This window comes from Pteropus vampyrus, unplaced genomic scaffold (genome assembly GCF_000151845.1).
Source record: "Pteropus vampyrus isolate Shadow unplaced genomic scaffold, Pvam_2.0 Scaffold59, whole genome shotgun sequence".
Taxonomy (NCBI): domain Eukaryota; kingdom Metazoa; phylum Chordata; class Mammalia; order Chiroptera; family Pteropodidae; genus Pteropus; species Pteropus vampyrus.
Window position 1 is genome coordinate 200,552 of NW_011888840.1, and position 19,361 is coordinate 219,912.

At 35.7% G+C, this 19,361-nt stretch overlaps 1 protein-coding gene across 1 annotated transcript in view; it reads left to right on the forward strand.

Annotated features, from left to right (window-relative positions):
• The window catches only part of COL14A1 (collagen type XIV alpha 1 chain), a 213,161-nt gene that overhangs the window by 111,458 nt on the left and 82,342 nt on the right, over positions 1 to 19,361 (forward strand). The window contains exons 25-35 of the mRNA XM_023530986.1: positions 162 to 308; positions 4,048 to 4,104; positions 7,178 to 7,317; positions 8,454 to 8,577; positions 9,218 to 9,361; positions 10,187 to 10,351; positions 10,933 to 10,971; positions 11,143 to 11,281; positions 13,501 to 13,643; positions 15,186 to 15,295; positions 18,144 to 18,302. Of these exons, the coding sequence (XP_023386754.1) occupies positions 162 to 308; positions 4,048 to 4,104; positions 7,178 to 7,317; positions 8,454 to 8,577; positions 9,218 to 9,361; positions 10,187 to 10,351; positions 10,933 to 10,971; positions 11,143 to 11,281; positions 13,501 to 13,643; positions 15,186 to 15,295; positions 18,144 to 18,302 (1,367 nt within the window). The remainder of the gene's footprint in view (positions 1 to 161; positions 309 to 4,047; positions 4,105 to 7,177; positions 7,318 to 8,453; positions 8,578 to 9,217; positions 9,362 to 10,186; positions 10,352 to 10,932; positions 10,972 to 11,142; positions 11,282 to 13,500; positions 13,644 to 15,185; positions 15,296 to 18,143; positions 18,303 to 19,361) is intronic.

Here is a 19,361-nt window from a genome sequence, read left to right on the forward strand (position 1 = left end):
AACCAATTATGTGATATAATACCTCAAGCTAGTATAATTCATTCTGGAATTTTCTGATTAAGCCATGAATATTAAGCATTTTAGAAACAAATCATCTACAGATGACTGTTTTTTTTAAAAAAAATTTCTTACATGTGTATTTTATTGTGTTTTCGTTATAGATACACAAAAGCAAGAATCTACTGTGGGTGGAGGGACAAGCAGGCATTGCTTTTATGGACTTCGGCCTGATTCACAATATAAAATCAGTGTTTATACAAAGGTTCAAGAGATCGAGGGACCCGGTGTCAGCATAATGGAAAAAACACGTAAGTCAAGCGTCTTCTCGCCTGATCCCTATCTCCAGAACAGTTGTTAGGCATCCTGTTTTGGTTTGAAAACCTTATTCCATTTAGAAAAATATTAGCTATTGCTGCCTGGGAAGATCTGTAATATAAGTTTTGTTCCTCTTATCCAGTCCCAGAATTTATTGCGTATGGCCCAGTGATGTCGTCTGTATGTTTTTTCCCATCCCCCATAAGCTTCACAAGGCAGTATGATGGCAAAGTGCTTGCAACAATGACCTATATTGTGATCTGTATCCATAAGGAATATTTGCGGTATGTGGAGTGTGAAATGAAGCTTAAGGACCGGGTCCTGACATTAAAATAATGGCATTTTACCACAGCCATGCAGGTGGGCATGGAGCCAACATGTTCCAACTGGCTGACCCTAGAGTTATTGCCTACTTAAGAAGCTTTTGCGTTTTTTCCAAGTTGGCTGCAGATCTGATGCACTGAAGGGGAAGGCAAAGTATAAAATTAAAACAAAGCACTTTTGACATGTTCTAAAGAGCAAGGAGGGTGTCAGCTTCTTGGAATGGCGTTTAATTAAGGAATCCTGACCTAGAGGCCACAAACATTAAAATGGTTTGAATTGTAATGAATTCTGGGGGACATTTGTGTGCTTACCTCAGAATCTTGAACTCGAAATCCCTGAGGATTTGTGTCTGACTAGGTAGTGGGCAGTGGGCTTTCTTGGAAGCCCCTCTATCTTTTAGCTGACATTTAGAAAGTTTTACTGCTTATATATGGGTCTTTCGATGGATCTGGGACATACAGAAAGAATTCATCATCAATGTGTGACTTTCAAAAATAGAAAGTCAAGATCTAGTAAATTGAATCACTAAATTTTTTTCTGATATACTTTATTTCATAACACTGAAATAGTCAACATTTTATATTACACACGTATTTTTGAGATATAATTACATACCATAAAATTCCCACATTTTAAGTGTTTAATTCAATACTTTTTAGTACTGAGTTATATAGCCATCACTACAATCCAATTTTAGAATATTTTCATGGACCCAAAGAGATCTTTTGTGTCCATTCACAGTCAACCACTTGTCCTATCTTCAGCCCCAGGCAATTTACTTTCTTTTTTCTTTTTTTATGCGTTTGCCTTTTCTGGACATTTCATGGAAATGAAAATATATAATATGTAATCTTTTGCATCTGGCATCTTTCATTTAACATATGTTTTTGAGGTTTATTCATGTTTTAGTTTGTTTCTTTTATTGCCTATTAGAATTCTGTTTTATGGATAGAGGATCACATAATTTTAGAGTTATTAGAAGCCTGGTAGTACACAAGATTTAGAGTCAAATAGGCTCAGTTGGGGCCCTTTCCAGAATCATGGCCTTGGGCGATTCAACATTTCTGAGCTTACTTTTGCTTATCAGTAAAATTAAATACCTAATCTCTTGGCACTAGTGGTGGTGGTAAAGATCCAGTGAAAAACAATCTGTTGAACAGCTTTTCAGGTTGTATCTTATTGAACAAGTGCTTTTTGTCAACACTTGGAAGTTACAAAGTGATGGCCATGGGGTCAGATATGATGGCCATGGGGTCAGATATGTTTTCTCTGGGACACACACACACACACACACACACACACACACACACACACACACACACACACACACAGTTTTATATAGTTTTAAAGTATTTTGAAAATTCAAAAGCTCTGACAACACATATCCCCATGGTACCAATCTGCTGGAACCAAGCAACTGTTTCTTTTAGATAGTGTCTGTGCTCTCAAGTTAGCTCCTGCTTAATGTTTAGGCTAGTTCTTTGCTCATATTCATTACTTGCCTGACTTCCGAAAGCATTTGAGTTTGAGACCCCTGTTCTCTTTCCCTTTCTCTAAACTTAACCCTACCACTGTTAACTACCAACCCGGGGTTAATTTGGATAATGCTGTTTAATGTAAATGCTTTCCTTATGTTGGGGACATCTGCCTTTTTGCAGCTTCTACCCACTGGCTCTGGTTCAACCTTCTGAAGCAGTACAGATCGGGACTGCTCCTTTTTCTGCGTGACAGACCCTCACGTACTTGAAGACGGGGACCATCTGTATGCCACATAGAGAATATAAACATGTGTCACCAGTTAATTGTTCTTCTCACCCAAGGGATTCTTTGACCGATGTGCTGCCCAAACATACTGATTTGTCTACCATAGCCTCTCATTGATTTGGCTCTTGATTTATTGACTGAACTTCGGATATGCCTCATTATTGCACATTTAAAAAGTTACACAAACCTCGCTTCCACAAATTTCAAGATAAATAAATCTGGCTCTAGACGCCTTTTGTGGTGCTTTAAAAAAAGTTTTGCATTGAGATTTCTCATTGTTAGTATTAAGATTCCTCATTTTTTAAATTTTTGAAACATTTTAGCTTCAAAACTTGCCTGTAAAAGGTAAAAGTGATATGCGTTCATAGTAATGCAACAGAGGATATAAATGCATTGTCAGCCTCCCTCTTTATCCAGTCTTCTTTCCAGAAATACTTATTTGTGTCAGCTTAGCCCCCTTTAAGAAATTCTACCTGATACATATCGGACAGATAGGATATTTTTTGTTCTTTATGTTTCACAAGTAGAATCATACCATAGTTTCTGTGACTTGCTTCATTTCACATAATAATTAATCTCTAACATTTTTCCATTATCAGTAGTGTACAGTTACCTCATTCTTTGAAATGTCGAATCCTTTTGCTCAATTTTATTTTATTGGCTCTTAGAATTGGAAGAGACTTTAAAATTCATCTCTTCCAGCCTTCCTGCCAGTGAAGGAATTCCCTTTACAGCATCCCCAGCAAATAATCAGTCTGTCTGAGCTCAGACCCTTCCAGCTATTTGGTGCTTGCTTACTGCCTCCAGAGGCTGACCGCCCCCCTCTGTGATCAGCTATGATTAATCAAGAGGTTTACCACATATCGAACTGGGATAATGTAAAGAATTTTTTAAAGTTTTTAAAGATTTTTTACTGTCAAGTAAGAATAGAAAAGAATACGTAAAAATAATGTTTAGGCTGTTTATCTAATGATGCCATAACTTCCTGGTGATTTGCCACATGAACTGGTATGATAGTTAGAGCTCTGATTAAATATCCCCAGTCCTTTAACCAAAGCACACTTCCACTATTCCATGGACTGCTCATCCGTCATCATCAGGGTTGAACTGATGTGGACACACTGTAGCTTCTGGGGGTCCGTCCATTTAATTTTCAGAATTAAAAGTTGTCCAGATACAGTCTGAGCAGAATAGAGAGTGAATCAGAGTCCACTGGGGACCACATCCTGGGGATGCAGGGTGAAAGGGGAAAAATGCCAATCCTTGCTTAGGCAGAATGGAGATGAAGTTTATTATATGTGTGAAACTAGCCAGAGACTAATCTGAAACACATTGGCAGGATTCGTGCCCTAAATCAGTGTTAGAACCACTCTGTAGTTGACAGTTTGATTATACTGACTTCTGCTGGGTTAACCGAATTGAGGCAAAATGGCATTTCAAGTCTTCAGCCTGAGGTAGAGGGGATAGATAGAGTCAGTTTTCACAGGCTGAGGCTGATTCATAGTAGTCTCTAAATTCACTAATTCTCAAAGAAGAGAACTGTTCCAATCATGGACTCCTCTGAAGAATTACTACTCCATGATCTCCCTCTCTTCACCACAGATGAGATGGCTAATTGATATTCTTTCTCCCTCTCCTTTACAGAAGCACCTCCTACTCAACCACCTACTTTTCCTCCGACTATTCCACCAGCAAAAGAAGGTAAAAGAATAATACAATGATGATGCGATTTTGTGGCTTTTATTTGTTTGTTCATTTAAAAGCCAAGATATTAACAAAAGATGCTTTTTGAGCCCTGATATGATACAAACTTGCAACCAGTAGTAAATAAGACATAAGGATCTAATGCACAATATAATGAATATTTACAACAGTTTTGTACTCTAATTATATAGTGTGATAGAAGTACTAAATATTGCTATAGTGGCATCCCATACATAAATGTATCAAATTAACATATTGTGCACCTTAAATTTATACAATGTTATATATCAAATATATTGAATTTTTAAAAAGAAAAAATGTTCATTTAATTATAGATTCTGTACAAGAGGGTAGATTTTCTAACAGAATTACTTCATATTTATTTCATTGAAAATATCAGAGTAGTAAATGTTCGCTAAGAAGGAATAGTTACATAATTTGTGAGTGAGAATCTAGTTTATAATTCTATAGACGGGGTAATATTTTCCCAGCTTATTTCTGAAATGCCTCTCCTAGTTGTTTCTTTCTATCTTCATCACAAGAGTTCTTCATCACCTCTTCCCTGAACTGTTAAGGTAACTTTCTAAAAAACTTTTAAACACAGTAGTGATTGTTAATTATTTTTATTCCATTAATGAACATTTATTAAACCTACTATTCATTCTCAAAGCTCATATGTCAAGCACTTAAGATACAATATGCTCTTCACTCATTCTCACTATTACAGAGAATAGGTGTTTGCCTAGATAAGTACCAGTCGAGCATATGAGTTAGAAAATGAAGATTATACTGTGGAAGTTCAGAAATTAGAACAGTTAATGCAGCTGTAGGTTAATTATTTATAAAGGAGGAAAGGAAATTTGATCTGCATTTTGAAGAATAAGTTTTAGAGATAAATAATGAGGAAAATAGCACTCAAAGTCACGGGATGTTCTAAACACATGATATGTTTGGGGAGCCATAAGTGCTAGTATGGCACGTGGAGAAGGTGAAGATAGAGTTATGAGGTGGTTTGTGAGCCAGAGTAGGGAGTCTGGGCTTTATCCTGTAGGAAATGGTATGCCATGACAAGGTTCATGAAGGGAGGCTTACCTGAGGGAGTCTGTCTTTGAGAAAGATAACCTTGGTGGAATGGAGAGGAAGGATGGATTGAGGGAGGAGAATATAAAGGTGGAACATGTAGTTGCAAGGTTGTTTCGGAAGAGTTCTTCCATTCACCACGCATTTTAAAGTTCCTATTACATATCAGAGATGCAAAGAAAAACAGGTTGTTCCCATCTTACAGGAGCTTCAAGTCAGTGGGGTCAATGCTGGAGAGTGTAAGGGTTGAGGAAACAAAGAGGCAATGAGAAACTCTGATTAAGGTCAGCATCCTTCCTAGCATACCATGTAAAGTCTTCTATGATTGACCTACTTGGAGGCATCATGTGCCAGACTGTTGGGTAACAGCAAAATTGTACATCCCGATTGATGAGTTTACTAATTAGACATTTCTGATCCAGATATTGCAGAACTCTTTGAGGTCAGAGTATTTTTATTTAGAGCCGAGCATGGCTATCATTCAGTAAACATTCATGAATGCTCATGGAAGACATACAATTTGAAAGGGTTTGTGAGAGTAAAGATTGAGAAAGCAGAAACATTGGTCCTGAAATTTTCATTGGATGGTTTTAAATGGTGGGACTTTTGTAGCTTGAATGCTTTTATTCATTTTAGGCTCTGTTTGTCCTGTGTGTGTTTAATTAAAAAGACCGTAAATTTTTATTAAAATCATGCTGAATATTTATTAAACAAACCTTAAGAAGTAGAAAAGAGTACACAGAAGAGAATTAAAAACATAATTTCATTTCCCAGAGGTAATTTCTTCATGCATTTTGGTGTATTTTCTTGTTTTTCTTTGATTTATTAATATTTCATTTTGAGAATATATTCAAATGATCATGCTTTCATTTCAAAGGTGAAACCTAGTCTAGATTTTATCTTTCCTTGGAAATAGAGGACCAAGTTTTCTTCTATAAGCTTATAATTAACAGATCTTGTGATTCCTTTCAGCTTTAAATTAAAACCATAAATTTCCAAAATTTTATAAATCATGGAACTCATGAGAACAACCTCACCAGATTCTTATTGTTCTTGGAGTATTACCTCACTTAGAGATGGTTTATTTTACATTACAAATAGCTTTAATGGGATAAAGTTGCATTTAATAAAATAAAAACCAAATGAGTTATTTTTTTCCTAAAGAAAGGAAAAAGGCACATTATCTCAAAGAATATTTTATGTAACTGGCCTAAGATTTGAAGATTCAGATTATTGAAGAGTAAATTGTTTGTTTTGTTATAAAACAGAGTCCAGCACAGTGATCTGCACTAATGAAGGAGAAAAGAGACATAGATAATTTGAAACCACACATGATACCAAAACAATGACAATTAAAAAATGATTTCAGTGGAGTAGGTGTTTGTTGGCATAATACCTACTGATAATAGTTGTCCTGGGCTGGCATTGGTGTACATTTTTTGACACATAACAATGGCAGAAGGGCCTAGACAGAATTTTTGAACAAGGCCGGAATTGACGTTTATTTATGGCCTCAGCCAGAATGCATATCAAGTTGTAGATTAATCTGCTTCCATTGTGTCACATGCCTAAGGTTGAATCCCTCTTAAGTTACTCAATAAGCAGGAGACAGAGTATGCAGAATGACCACTTGAGCTTCCTTCTAAATCAGTAGGTACTAAAGAGTTGCTGATTCTTCTGTCTTAAATCACTTTAGTTCACCTTTTGCTATTCTCTCACTTCTATCCTTTGGGGCTGAGGTTGGGGTTTTTTTTCCATTTCTAATTTCACATGTTCCATAGAAATTAGAATAGGAACCTCAAGTATAGAAGAGAAATGATGGTCAAGAAGCTAATGGGCAAGAGCTTGGCATATAAACCTTAAAGGGTTTATACATTTTCTTTGGGAAAGAGCTCGAGTTACCAGAGCAAAATCATCATCTACTTTGTCTGTTTAACATCTACTATGTTTTCCCCTTATCTCTGATTCAAAATTTATTCTTGGTCTTCAGTATGTAGAGCTGCCAAGGCAGACCTGGTGTTTATGGTGGATGGATCCTGGAGTATTGGAGATGAAAATTTCAACAAGATCACTGACTTTCTGTATAACACTGTTGGAGCCCTGAACAAGATTGGTGCAGATGGAACTCAAGTAAGGCTAACACATCAATTATTAATTCATTCTATGCATTAAAAAATTATCCTAATGTATTATTATGGCTACTAGTCAGGGGATATAGGTAAAGAACAATAATGATCATATTCAACCCTAAATGAGAGGATACACAAGTCTGTGTTTGGAAGCAGCGTACTGATGCCTGATAGAGCTTGAGAAGATTCTAATCCTTAAAAGCTATTGGCAAACTTAGACAGTTAGAATGGCCACATCAGCAGATGTTCCTTTTATATATACTAGGATATCCCTTATAGATACACCCAATATTTCCCCTGCTCTCAAAGACATTAAGATCTTAGAAGAGAGTGGTATGGCCACGAACTACTATAGATCAAGTAGTACTTAAAATTCATTCATTTATTCAACGAATGTTTATTGAGGATTTCTAATGGCCAGACACAGTACTGTTAAAATGAATATGACAGACAATGTCCCTAATTACATGGTACTCATATTCTTAAAGGCATGAAAAGGAGGAAGATGAGAAACAGATATAAATAAACAAATAAATAAATTCACAAGGTAGGAATGTAAGCTCCGAAAACAGAGTGATATAATTTAAATTCACTGAGGGTTATTTAAATTTGTGTGTGTGGCAGCGGGTATTTTAAATTGTGTGGTCAGTGAAGTCTTCTCTGGGGAGGTGGCATTTGAACTGAGCTGTGAATGATCCGTAAGAGATCTGAGAGTAGAAAATAGTGAGTACCAGTTTTGAGGCTTCAGATGCTAAGACATGTAGCTAGGATTAGTGGGTGAGCATGTGGGGGGCAGGAGAAGAGGTGATAGAAGTAGGCCAAACCAGATCATCTTGACCTTTGTCAAATTATAAGGCCTAGGCTGCCTTTCTTCCACCTGTCAAATGAGGTGACAAAGGCCTACAGGAGTTAGAGAGGTTTTTAAGGTAGAGTACTCTCTGAAAAGCACTTGGAGAAAAAATGCTATTTAATGTGTCATCAGATTTGGTATGTAAGGTGTGTGGAATTTTAAACCAAGGAAATTGTGGACCGGGCTAAGTAAGAAATTAAAATCGTAGATGATATGCTCTTGTGTATGCTCTCTGGTCCAGTGGAAGTCTACATATATGTAAAAAAAAAACAACGCTCTTTTTCCAGGTTGCAATGGTTCAGTTCACTGATGACCCCAGAACAGAATTTAAACTAAACACTTACAAAACCAAAGAAACTCTTCTTGATGCAATTAAACATATTTCATACAAAGGAGGAAATACAAAAACAGGTAAGATCAAAAAAAGCCTGGTTAAGACCCAAAGTAACTAATTATTAGTAATTATTGAGATGACCTTTTTAAAATTATATTTATTGGGGGTAATAGTGGTTAATAACATTATATAAATTTCACGTGTACAACTTTATGACACCTGTATACTCTACTGTGTGCTCAACTCCCAAAGTCTAGTCTCCTTCCATCACCTTGCATTTGACCCCCTTTACCCTCCTCGTCCTCCACCAACTCCCACTCCTCCCTGGTAACCATGATTATGTTGTCTGTATCTGTGAGATTGTTTGTTTGTTTGTTGCTTTTTGTTTGATTTCCCACATAGGAGTGAAATCATATGGTTCTTATCTTTCTCCATCTGACTTATTTCACTTAGCGTAATATCCATGTTGTTACAAATAAAAATATTTCATTTTTTATGGCTGAATAGTATTCCATTGTATATATGTACCACATCTTTTTAATCCAATCATCCAAAATTACCTTTTTTCTTTTTTTGAGGCATAGTAATATAGATTTTTTAAAAGGTTTTTTTTTGGTTTTAGGACTTTTTTTCCCCTTTTCCTTCCCCGGGGGAAAAAAAAAAAGGGAGAGAGAGAGAGAGAAAATAAAATTGAACTGTTGCCTTTCTTTGTTTCAGGAAAAGCAATTAAGCATGTCCGAGACTCCTTATTCAATGCAGAGTCAGGTACCAGAAGAGGCATCCCAAAGGTCATTGTGGTTATAACTGATGGACGATCACAAGATGATGTGAACAAAATCTCCAAGGAGATGCAATCCGAGGGTAAGTTGTACACAGATCGACAGTAGTGGCTACGAATAATATGGTTTGTTTCTGAATACAAATTTATAAGCTATATCAGCATGACTTTAATGTTTCTAAATCTTTCTTAATATTAATTGGACAACATGATTTTAAAAATCTTTCCAGGTTACAAATCTATTATTTTGCTGGAGTTTCTCTAATATTTTTGCTGAGTATAGGATGCCCTGTGTTAGAAATGCCAGCGATTAAATGCAATACTATGAAAAGGATCATTGTAAAGGGCCAGGGAGGGACTCTGATCACAGAAACTCCTTAACCTCATCATCTGTAAAATGGAGATTCTCATAAGACTGTCGTGAAGATTACATTGTATAAAATATGCCTGGCAAGTATTAGTTTAATATCCATTTGCCAAGCATTGAACCATGACCCACCTCAGGCTTCTAAGTCTATTAATATCTGTTTCTACATCTGAACAAAAAACTGAGATAAAATTTCTCTGTTCCTACTATACTTTATCCCATAAATTTTAAAATACTTATTAAAATATGCAGACATAAAGGTGTTACTCAAATGGCAACCATTTTGTCTCAAGCACTGATTAGGGCATTAGCCTTTTTGAGTTTCTTTAAAATGGAAAATTTCTTTAGGGGATGATGGAATAATTATCATATAATAAAGTATGAACATTCAGAATTCTGATGAACTGCAAAGAATGAATTATCTACCCCCACTGGCCCTCCTCCATAAACATATTTTAAACATTCGACTGTGTCTTATATTGAATTATTTATATCTTGTGCAATTTAAGGCCATCAGAAATCTGTTTCCTTTCTGCCACAGGCTACAGCATTTTTGCAATTGGTGTGGCTGATGCAGATTACTCCGAGTTGGTTAGCATTGGCAGCAAGCCCAGTGCACGCCATGTCTTCTTTGTGGATGACTTTGACGCCTTTAAGAAAATTGAAGATGAGTTGATTACCTTTGTCTGTGAAACCGCATCAGCAAGTAAGTTCTTTGAAATGTGCACTTACTTGTGTTGCTTAAAGACTGAAATATTTTATATTAGTTAAATAATGAGTCCCATCGTGATCTCAGGAAAGAGTATTATCTTACAGAGCTTGCAGACATTAAGTATTATGATTCAGGGCATTTGAAATTTACCTCCCCTCTCCCAGGTTTAGAGTTTAGGTTGATAAAGACCTTCCCTAATGAGTTGAGAGTCTGTGTTTAAAAGCAACTTGCTTAAACAGCAGTAGCAAATAGTTTTCAGAAATGTATTAAGACTGTTCATCAGAGTAACACACTAGAAGTAAGACTCATCTCAACATATGCTCTTAAGTCGCCACCATAGATTTTAATGAACCCAGGAGAGGTGAAGAAAGCTGTGGTCCTTTGGTTTTAATAAGGGAAATAAAAGCATTTCAATCTTTTGGAATCCATAGAAAACCATAGGCACATCTGGTTTGGATTCCCTTCACAATCGACTTCCGGAAAGATTATGTTAGCTTCCTGTTCTCAGGACAGGGAAAGAAGACATTTGGAAAATATCTATATTAAGGTTTTATATTGTTTGTTTTGTTTTCTAGCCTGCCCACTGGTTCACAAGGATGGCATTGATCTTGCTGGTATGCTTTATTGCAATTTTTTCAAACACAAAAATATTAAATAGTTCCCATTGGGGATCCGCATTTTTCTTATAATTTTTAAGAGACTAATCTTGAAATTTAAAATCCTAAAATGCCTGTTTAATCTTTTTCTTTGTCTCTGTTTTTTTTTTTTTTTTTTTTTTTTTTTAGGATTTAAGATGATGGAAATGTTTGGTTTGGTTGAAAAGGACTTTTCATCGGTGGAAGGGGTTTCTATGGAGCCTGGTACCTTCAATGTGTATCCTTGTTACCGACTTCACAAAGACGCCCTGGTTTCCCAGCCAACCAAGTATGTTTCCATTGCAAGATATTGAAACCAGTCATTTGTTTATTCTAGCTCAGTGTGAAAATGATGTCAACTTGAGATATGCTGTAAATAGTTTCTGGCAGGATTTTTGATAATGTTTAGAGCAGATGATGTTTAGATTTCTTTGTTTAAAAATATCAGACTCACATATAATGCTGGTTGAACTTTAATATCTGTTGATCTAAGAAAACATATAAAGAGAGTTGATACATAGCACTCTCATGTACCAGGCATTGTTGTAAATGTTTTCATATATTAACTCACTCCAACCTCCAAACAACTCTATGACCTCAATTTTACAAATCATGAAACTGAAGCACAAAGGAGCAAAATGACTTGAGTGAGATCACATAGTTCGGTAAGTGACAATGCTGGGATTTGCACCTGGCAGTCAGGCCCCAGAGCTCATACCATGAACCATTTCATGCTAGTGCCATGAATTTAGATGGTTTTTGTCTTTGACAAGTCAAAACAGCAACTCCGTATAGCTAAAGAGTAGTATTGAGTTTATATAAAAGTCCCATTATCTAGTCACTTTACAGTCTGTGACATGTATAGGGATTCCTGGGGCCATTTGCAGCAAGTCTGCAGACTCAGGAGATACTTGAGATTACAGGTTGAGACATCCGGGTTTAAGGGGTCATCTCTCAAGATGTCATCTGCTACTTTACATTCCAAATCAACATTCATTTTTGTCTCAAAATGTCTTCAGTATTTTAATGTGAAATATTTTCAGTGTCCAGAGTTTTTTGGGTGGGAGGTGGTGTTTATCTGACAATGTCTTTATTTCACCATTGGGTACTGCAATGTATGATTTTTAAATCTCTCCAGAGCACTGACTGAGGATATATATCACAATCTTGCTTATTTAACACTTTTTTGGTAGATACCTTGAGAATTATCTTCCTTTCTTCCTTAAGGTGTACAACATAATGGTTTGATTTACATATATAGCAAAATGATTAGCACAGTAGGGTTTAGTAAACATCCATAATCTCATATAGTTCTAATGAAAAGATAAGAAAAAAAAAATCCTCCTTGTGATGAGAACTCTTAGGATCTACTCTCTTGATAACTTACCCATATATCACACAGCAGTTGTTACCATAGATACCATGTTGTATATTACATCCCTAGCACTTTCCTCTTCGGTGTCCAAATTTTGATTTCGTGTGCTCATGTACATAAAAAACTGGGGGAAATCATATTAGAGTATTAAATTTATCTATCCAATTTATAAACAAGTTTCTTGAGGGGAAATTTTTAAAGTATGTAATAGATCTACTTAACCGTTAGAGAGATATGAAGGTACAGCTGATCAAGTTCCCCAGGAAGCAGATCCATATGGGAGATTAGTGTGTGGGGAAGTTAATGAAGATGTTTTCTTGTGGAAAGGAACAGAAGGAAGTAGGATAGGGCAAAGGAGAGCTGAGCTGTGAAGCAGTCTCAGCAAAAACTTCAGCTGGAATCACTCACTGGAGTTCTGAAAATGAAGCTCTCTTCATTGGCACGAAAGGCTCTGGCCCTTGTGGCCCCTCAGAGACCAGTCATTGAGATGCCATTAAAAAGTTGAAATGAGCTTGGGAGAGGCCTCTTTCTTCAGCTGAGGCAATTCCTGAAGGGAGCTGGTATCTGAGAGCTATCTACAGACATCACTCCAAGTGGCAGAAGTAATATATTCTTAATTATTTAAGGCAGATCTGTGTGGTGTATCACAGCACACAGCTCAGATAAGAATGCTACTACCTACCACATGTGGTAGAAAATGATGACATCTTAAGTTTTACAAAAGGATGGTAGATAAACATTTCTTAAAATATGAAAACTTTTGAAACTACTTAAATGTCCAATGAGAAGTGACCAGTTAGATAACTTATGGAGTAGCCAAACAAGAGAAGATTGTGCAGACATTAAATATCGTGCCTTTAAAGATATTTAAGGAAATATGAAATGTATAGTAAATGGTGCTGAGAAAATAAAGAGGCAAAATTATATAAATTGGACAAATATGGACATTCTTTAAAAGCTGGAAGGAAATGCAGCACACCAAAAACAGTGATCACCTCTGGATGGGATTAATGATGATGTTTTTTTCTTCTTTTTCCATTTTTCCAAATCTTGTATAATGAGAGTACATATGCTTTTGTAACCAGGTAAATCACTTTTTGAGGAGAGACACAATATTTTCTTTCCATTTTCAGGTATTTGCATCCAGAAGGATTGCCTTCTGACTACACGATCAGTTTTCTATTCCGGATTCTTCCTGACACTCCAGAGGAGCCGTTTGCTCTGTGGGAGATTTTAAATAAAAATTCTGACCCATTGGTGGGAGTCATTTTAGATAGTAAGTATATTTATTTGTATAATATTTGCACACACATGGATGAATGATATATGTGGCACATCATCTTGCCTACTTTGTGTATATTACAGAGTAACTCACTTACCTTAAGCTATGTGTAAATAATAACAACAAATTATGTAACAGTTGATTCTATCGCTTACCAAGAAATGTTCATTGAGTTCCTACTACGTGCCAGCACTAGGCTCTGGGACATAGTGGTGAACAAAGTGGAAGAGACGATTACTGAGATGGTGAAGACCGCAGGAAAAACAAAGGTCATGGGGGAGAGGGAGTCGGTCAGAAGGATGAGACCAGAAGTTCCTTTTCTAGACATGGATATGATAGTTGTAAGATGCCTATTTCATATTCCATTAAAAAAATGTCAGATTTTCAGGAGCATATTTGGGAAGAATTCTAAGATGGAAAAATAAATGTGGAAGTTGTATGTGTGTGACATATAAGCCGGGATACTGGGAGAGGTCATCTGGAGAGCGAGTCTAGAAAGAGAAGAGGATAGTTCTGAAGACTGAGAGACTCCATTGTTGGAATGTTGGAAAGTTGAGAAGGAACCAATGAAGGAAGCTTCTTAACCTCACACTCTTGGATGTCACACATAAGGGTCACTTAAGGGGATCACCAAGTTTTTGGTTAGTGTCAATGAGTTTTCTAAATAGAGTTTTAGTTTAGAAACCAAAATTTAGTGGCTAATGTTAGGTGCTAATTCAAACATTTGAGTAAAGAAAGTATTTTAAGCTTGTTTTCAACTACTATTTGTGAAAGGACTTTTCAGTGCATGGAAATGAATCAATAGCTAAATATGATATTGTGAAAGCATTTTGCACTGATAGTAAAACTAAGGGAAAGCTATAGATTAAAAGGGTGTAAGTCTATTATACCCAGGACTCGAAAACAAAGAAGTCTCTCAAAATGATTAAGACTAGTTTTTGCTTTTGAAAGCAGACTGAAGAATTAAATTGTAACCTGGTAATGAATTAATGAGAAAAATATTCCTATTTCTTTGTAATAAAATATTCCTTGTAACATGAAGTACTCAAGATTAGGAAGGTTTTTGTTTGTTCATAATAAAAGACATATTGGAATATCACTCTTTTAGGGTGGTATAAATTGCATGTCCTGGCAAAGCTGTTTGCTATAGTGAGTTAATTAGGCAGAGTCTGGTTTCTGTTTCTTAAGACTTGGTTATCTTCATTCTCCCTTTTTGTCCACCTCTACTCCTAGCTTCAGACAACCATCTTCCAAGAGGGTGGTAGGGATGAAAGCATAGACAAGGAAGTATAGAGGAAGAATATGTGTGGGGTCTTTGCTTCACTGTCATCACATGGTTAAATCAGTTAATCTGGCCAACTAGAAGCCTGGGGTGTCCTAAGGACTGTAGATCACTTCCTTAATTACTCATCATTTTGTTCTAAACGGAGCTTCAAAACAACGGATGCATTATTTTCAGTATTAAGTTGAATTTTAGAAAAAATTATTCACTCATTTTAATTCTTTCTAAAAGGGTTTTTTTCTTTGTTTGATTAGATGGTGGGAAAACCCTAACATATTTCAACTATGACTATAGTGGAGATTTTCAAACTGTTACTTTTGAAGGACCTGAAATTAAGAAAATTTTCTATGGAAGCTTCCACAAGGTGAGTAATGCTTTCTATACATGTATTTTTTATTCTTATTTACTGTGGGCAAAGCCACAGAGAGATATGGAAATATTCCAGTGAGCTTTGGACCTCAAATTTCAGCTGCAATAAGAATTACCAGCAGGGCTCGTTAATGATGCCCAAAGATTCTGATTTGGTGGTTCTGAGATAGGACCCTGAAATGTGCATTTTTTTAGCATGTACCCCAGGATATATTGATAGAAGTGGTCCAGTTTCCCACTTTGAAGATCAATGTGGTGGGGAGTACTGTATTACTAAGCAGGCAGTTCATTTGCTACATTACATGTGATATAGAAAGGATTGCTGGTCTACCTGGCTGCCCTGCAGATGAAAAGCACACTCTGTTCTATAACATTTCACATCTTTGAAACACTTAGTTTTGGTGATCACAGTTTGAGAAATAACCCCATTGATCTCTGAGCTGTTAAGGCATGCAACATCAAGACTGTAGGGAGAGCAGAACATTTACTAGGTGGTGCTGCAAATAGCTTCTTATGCCAGCCCTTCTTGCCCTGTTAAAGCGAGAGAAGAGATGTTATTATACAGCAACCTTCTTCTTGGCTTTGTCTCCTGACCTGGAACCTGGTCAAACATCTAATTTATATAACTTTGCTACCTTCTACGGTTTGAATTCTATAACTGCATAAGAACAGTGGCATAACAAAATTCTGACTCTGTTTTACGTAAGAAAATTTGCATTAAAATATAATTTTTTTTTCTGGTTTGGTAGGACTGTACAAGGTATTGTAAAAACATAAGATGCAGATGGAGATTTATTAGTTCATGGTTCAAAATGGTCCCATTAGCATCTTTGGAGTTAATTATTATTTCTCACCAAATTCCTCGTGACATGATTCTTTTCTTGGTTAGGCAGAGTCTCTTGCAAAGTAGGAGAGGTGAAAAGCATGTGAGATTTCTGGAGTGTTAAAAAAACATTTCCATCTTTGCCTGTGGTAAGGCTTGGACTTACAATTCTCATTCCAAAGAATCCTTTATGAGCCTTAGGTGAATGAATGCTAAGCTATGCTAACCTAACCAGAAGAATTTAAAGACCTATAAATAAGGTTCATTAAAAATTGATTTCAAATTTATAAACCTTCAAGTTTTTTAGTTATATGAAGAAAAATCTCACTTTGCTATGTCTTAACAAAGCTAAACAGCCAAAAAAAAAAAAAAAAAAGGAAAGGCTTATCATGTAACAAACCATTTTATTAAAAGATCTATTAATGGAAAATCTTGATGCAAACTTAATTTGTACAGACTTATGTTATAATCGAATAATATGTGCCCCGAAGGTCTCTTTCAAAAAATTAATAATTATATATATATATGGATCCTAAGTACAATCAAAGAAGCAAAATATATTTGAAAACTTTTCAATGTCTCATTGTGCAAAGCAAATCTTCCCACAAGTTAACAGTTCTTAAAACGTGAATATTATATCCTCACTTATCTAGCAACCAGCATGGAAACTTCTGTAATTTATACTAATGAAAAATATTCCAAGGCTCAAAAACACACAAAAGTCAAATTATAGCCTTCTAAATGATCATAAAAGAGATGATAATATGAAGCAAGTCACATGGGGAATCTATTCTAGCAGTGCTTCTTCAGTTGAGTAATAGTTAACTTCTTTTTGAAGAGAAAAGAATTCTCAAGAGCCTCTGCTATTGACTTCGACTATTTTTATCATGATGTCATTTAAGTAAAACATTAAATAAAAATTGGCATAAATCTTTATGTTTTTCAGTTGCTACTCAACAATGAAACAAAAATAAATTAAGATTGAATAAAACCAGTAAAAAATAAAAGTAACACTATTTTAATGTGAAAGATGACATTATTTTATGGATATTCGACTTCTACTGAGCACAGAGCACTGGCTGCTATAACTATCAAAACTACGATTCACATTGCCCAATACTTTTTCTCTTTGAACTACCATGATACTCTCCCTTATGTAGCTATTTGTAACTTCTTTTGGCTTTCACTTAATGTGAAATTATTATTGCCTAATTCCAGTCTTTTTGCTCACTAAACAAGTAGCCTGCCACAAACAAGAAGTAGTCAAATGAGGCATAAGCCATGATAAATTGAAATGCATTTATAAGCACTGAAATTTCATGGCAGAACCTGTTTACAGTGTGTTTTATTTAGAATGTATTTACTTTTGACCATCACCTACATGATAACACATATTTTTACAAATCTTCACAAAGACTGTGTGGACGCCTACTATATTACCACGGACCTCCGGATTCTAGAGATTCTAGTTTGAGAAAATTTTACCATATATTAAGCCAAAGAGCTTTATTTCTTTTGGGCCTAGTCACTAGAAAGCATTCCTTCTTCTCCTTCAGAGTCTAGATCTTTTCTTCTCATCTTAAATTAAATAAATATTATCAAAGTGTCATTTGCCAACCACTGGTAGCACTGTAGATAACTTTGGATGGTAAATCGACCAGCATTTTAAAATTTTTGATATATTCATATTTATGTTAATGTGTGTTCACAAAAGGCATAACTAACACAATAATCCTGTGATTTCCAGATGTTACTGCTTTAGAGGAAGCCGAGATTTTTAAAAAGTAAATACTTTCAAAGTCATTTTAAAGAAAAATATTAATTAAATAAAAGTAGGAATGGTACCTGAATGTGGGACAGTCATGGTGGTGTTGAAAGTAAAACCTTTCTCCTCCAGCAAAATGCATAGAATTCCTTCTCTTCTTCTTCATACTTTTTAGTGATGCGTCACATAATTGTGTAAATTTGGTTGATGCTCCTCTAACTTCTTACCTACCGAAACATCTTGACTTTTATCCAGCTACACATTGTTGTCAACAAGACTTTGGCCAAACTGGTTCTTGACTGCAAGCAAGTGGGTGAGAGGGCCATAAATGCATCAGCAAATATCACAGCGGATGGCGTCGAAGTCCTCGGGAGAATGGTTAGATCAAGAGGACCGAATGGAAACTCTGCACCAGTAAGTGGATGAGCAAGTGAAGCTTTGTCGTGGTCATAGAAGGGCAAATAATTTAAAATACAATTATCTATTTCCCAGGGAAAAAGTTTGGTAAAGGAATGGATGGATGATTGGATGGATGGATGAATAAGTGGATGACGGCCTCTTTAAAAGAATTGAAATGTACATTCAAAGTTCTTGGCAGTATGTTGCTGCTGTATTATAATATAGAGAATGCTCCAGGATTTAGGCTACTTTATTTTTTAAAGACATTTTAGAATTCAGGTAGTAAAATATTCATCATATGGTTTTTGGCATAAATGGCTTGTTAATGAGAATCAAAACTGTAAATGAACCTCATTTATATAAGCAAATATAAACTCATACAAATATTTGGTCATTATACACAGGAAATCCAAATAAGCCTCTCATTTGGTTTAGATTTGGACATTTTATAACAAGATTTTTGCTATTGCTAATGTGAAGCCTACCCTTTAATCATATAGATATTTAAGTAACAAATCACTCTAAGATAATATATTTTTCAACATACAACTTGGAATTTTAGACTGAGAGACTTCCAGTTGGCAAAGAAATCACATTCTCTTCACTCACCACCCACAAAAAAAGACTAGTGCACATAAGCTCTTGTTAATCACCATGCGGTCATAGCTAATTAGCAACGTTCTCTAATTTGAGTCATTTTATAATTGGAACCCATTAGCCTGGAGAGCATTTCATGCTTTTTTAATTTTTATTTTTCAATTATAGTTGACATTCAATAATATTTTATATTAGTTTCAGGTGTGCAGGGTAGTGGTTACACATGTATATAATTTATGCAGTGATTCCCCCCGATAAGTCTAGTACCCACCTGGCACTATACGTAGTCATTACAACATTATTGACTATATTCCCTAAGCTATACTTTACATCCCCTACTATTTTCTAACTACTAATGTGTACATCTTAATCCCTTCACCTTTTTCACCCAGCTTCCCAACCCCCTGGCCATCTGTATGTCCTCTTTGGAGAAATGTCTATTCAGGATCTCTGCTCATTTTTTAATTGAATTGTTTG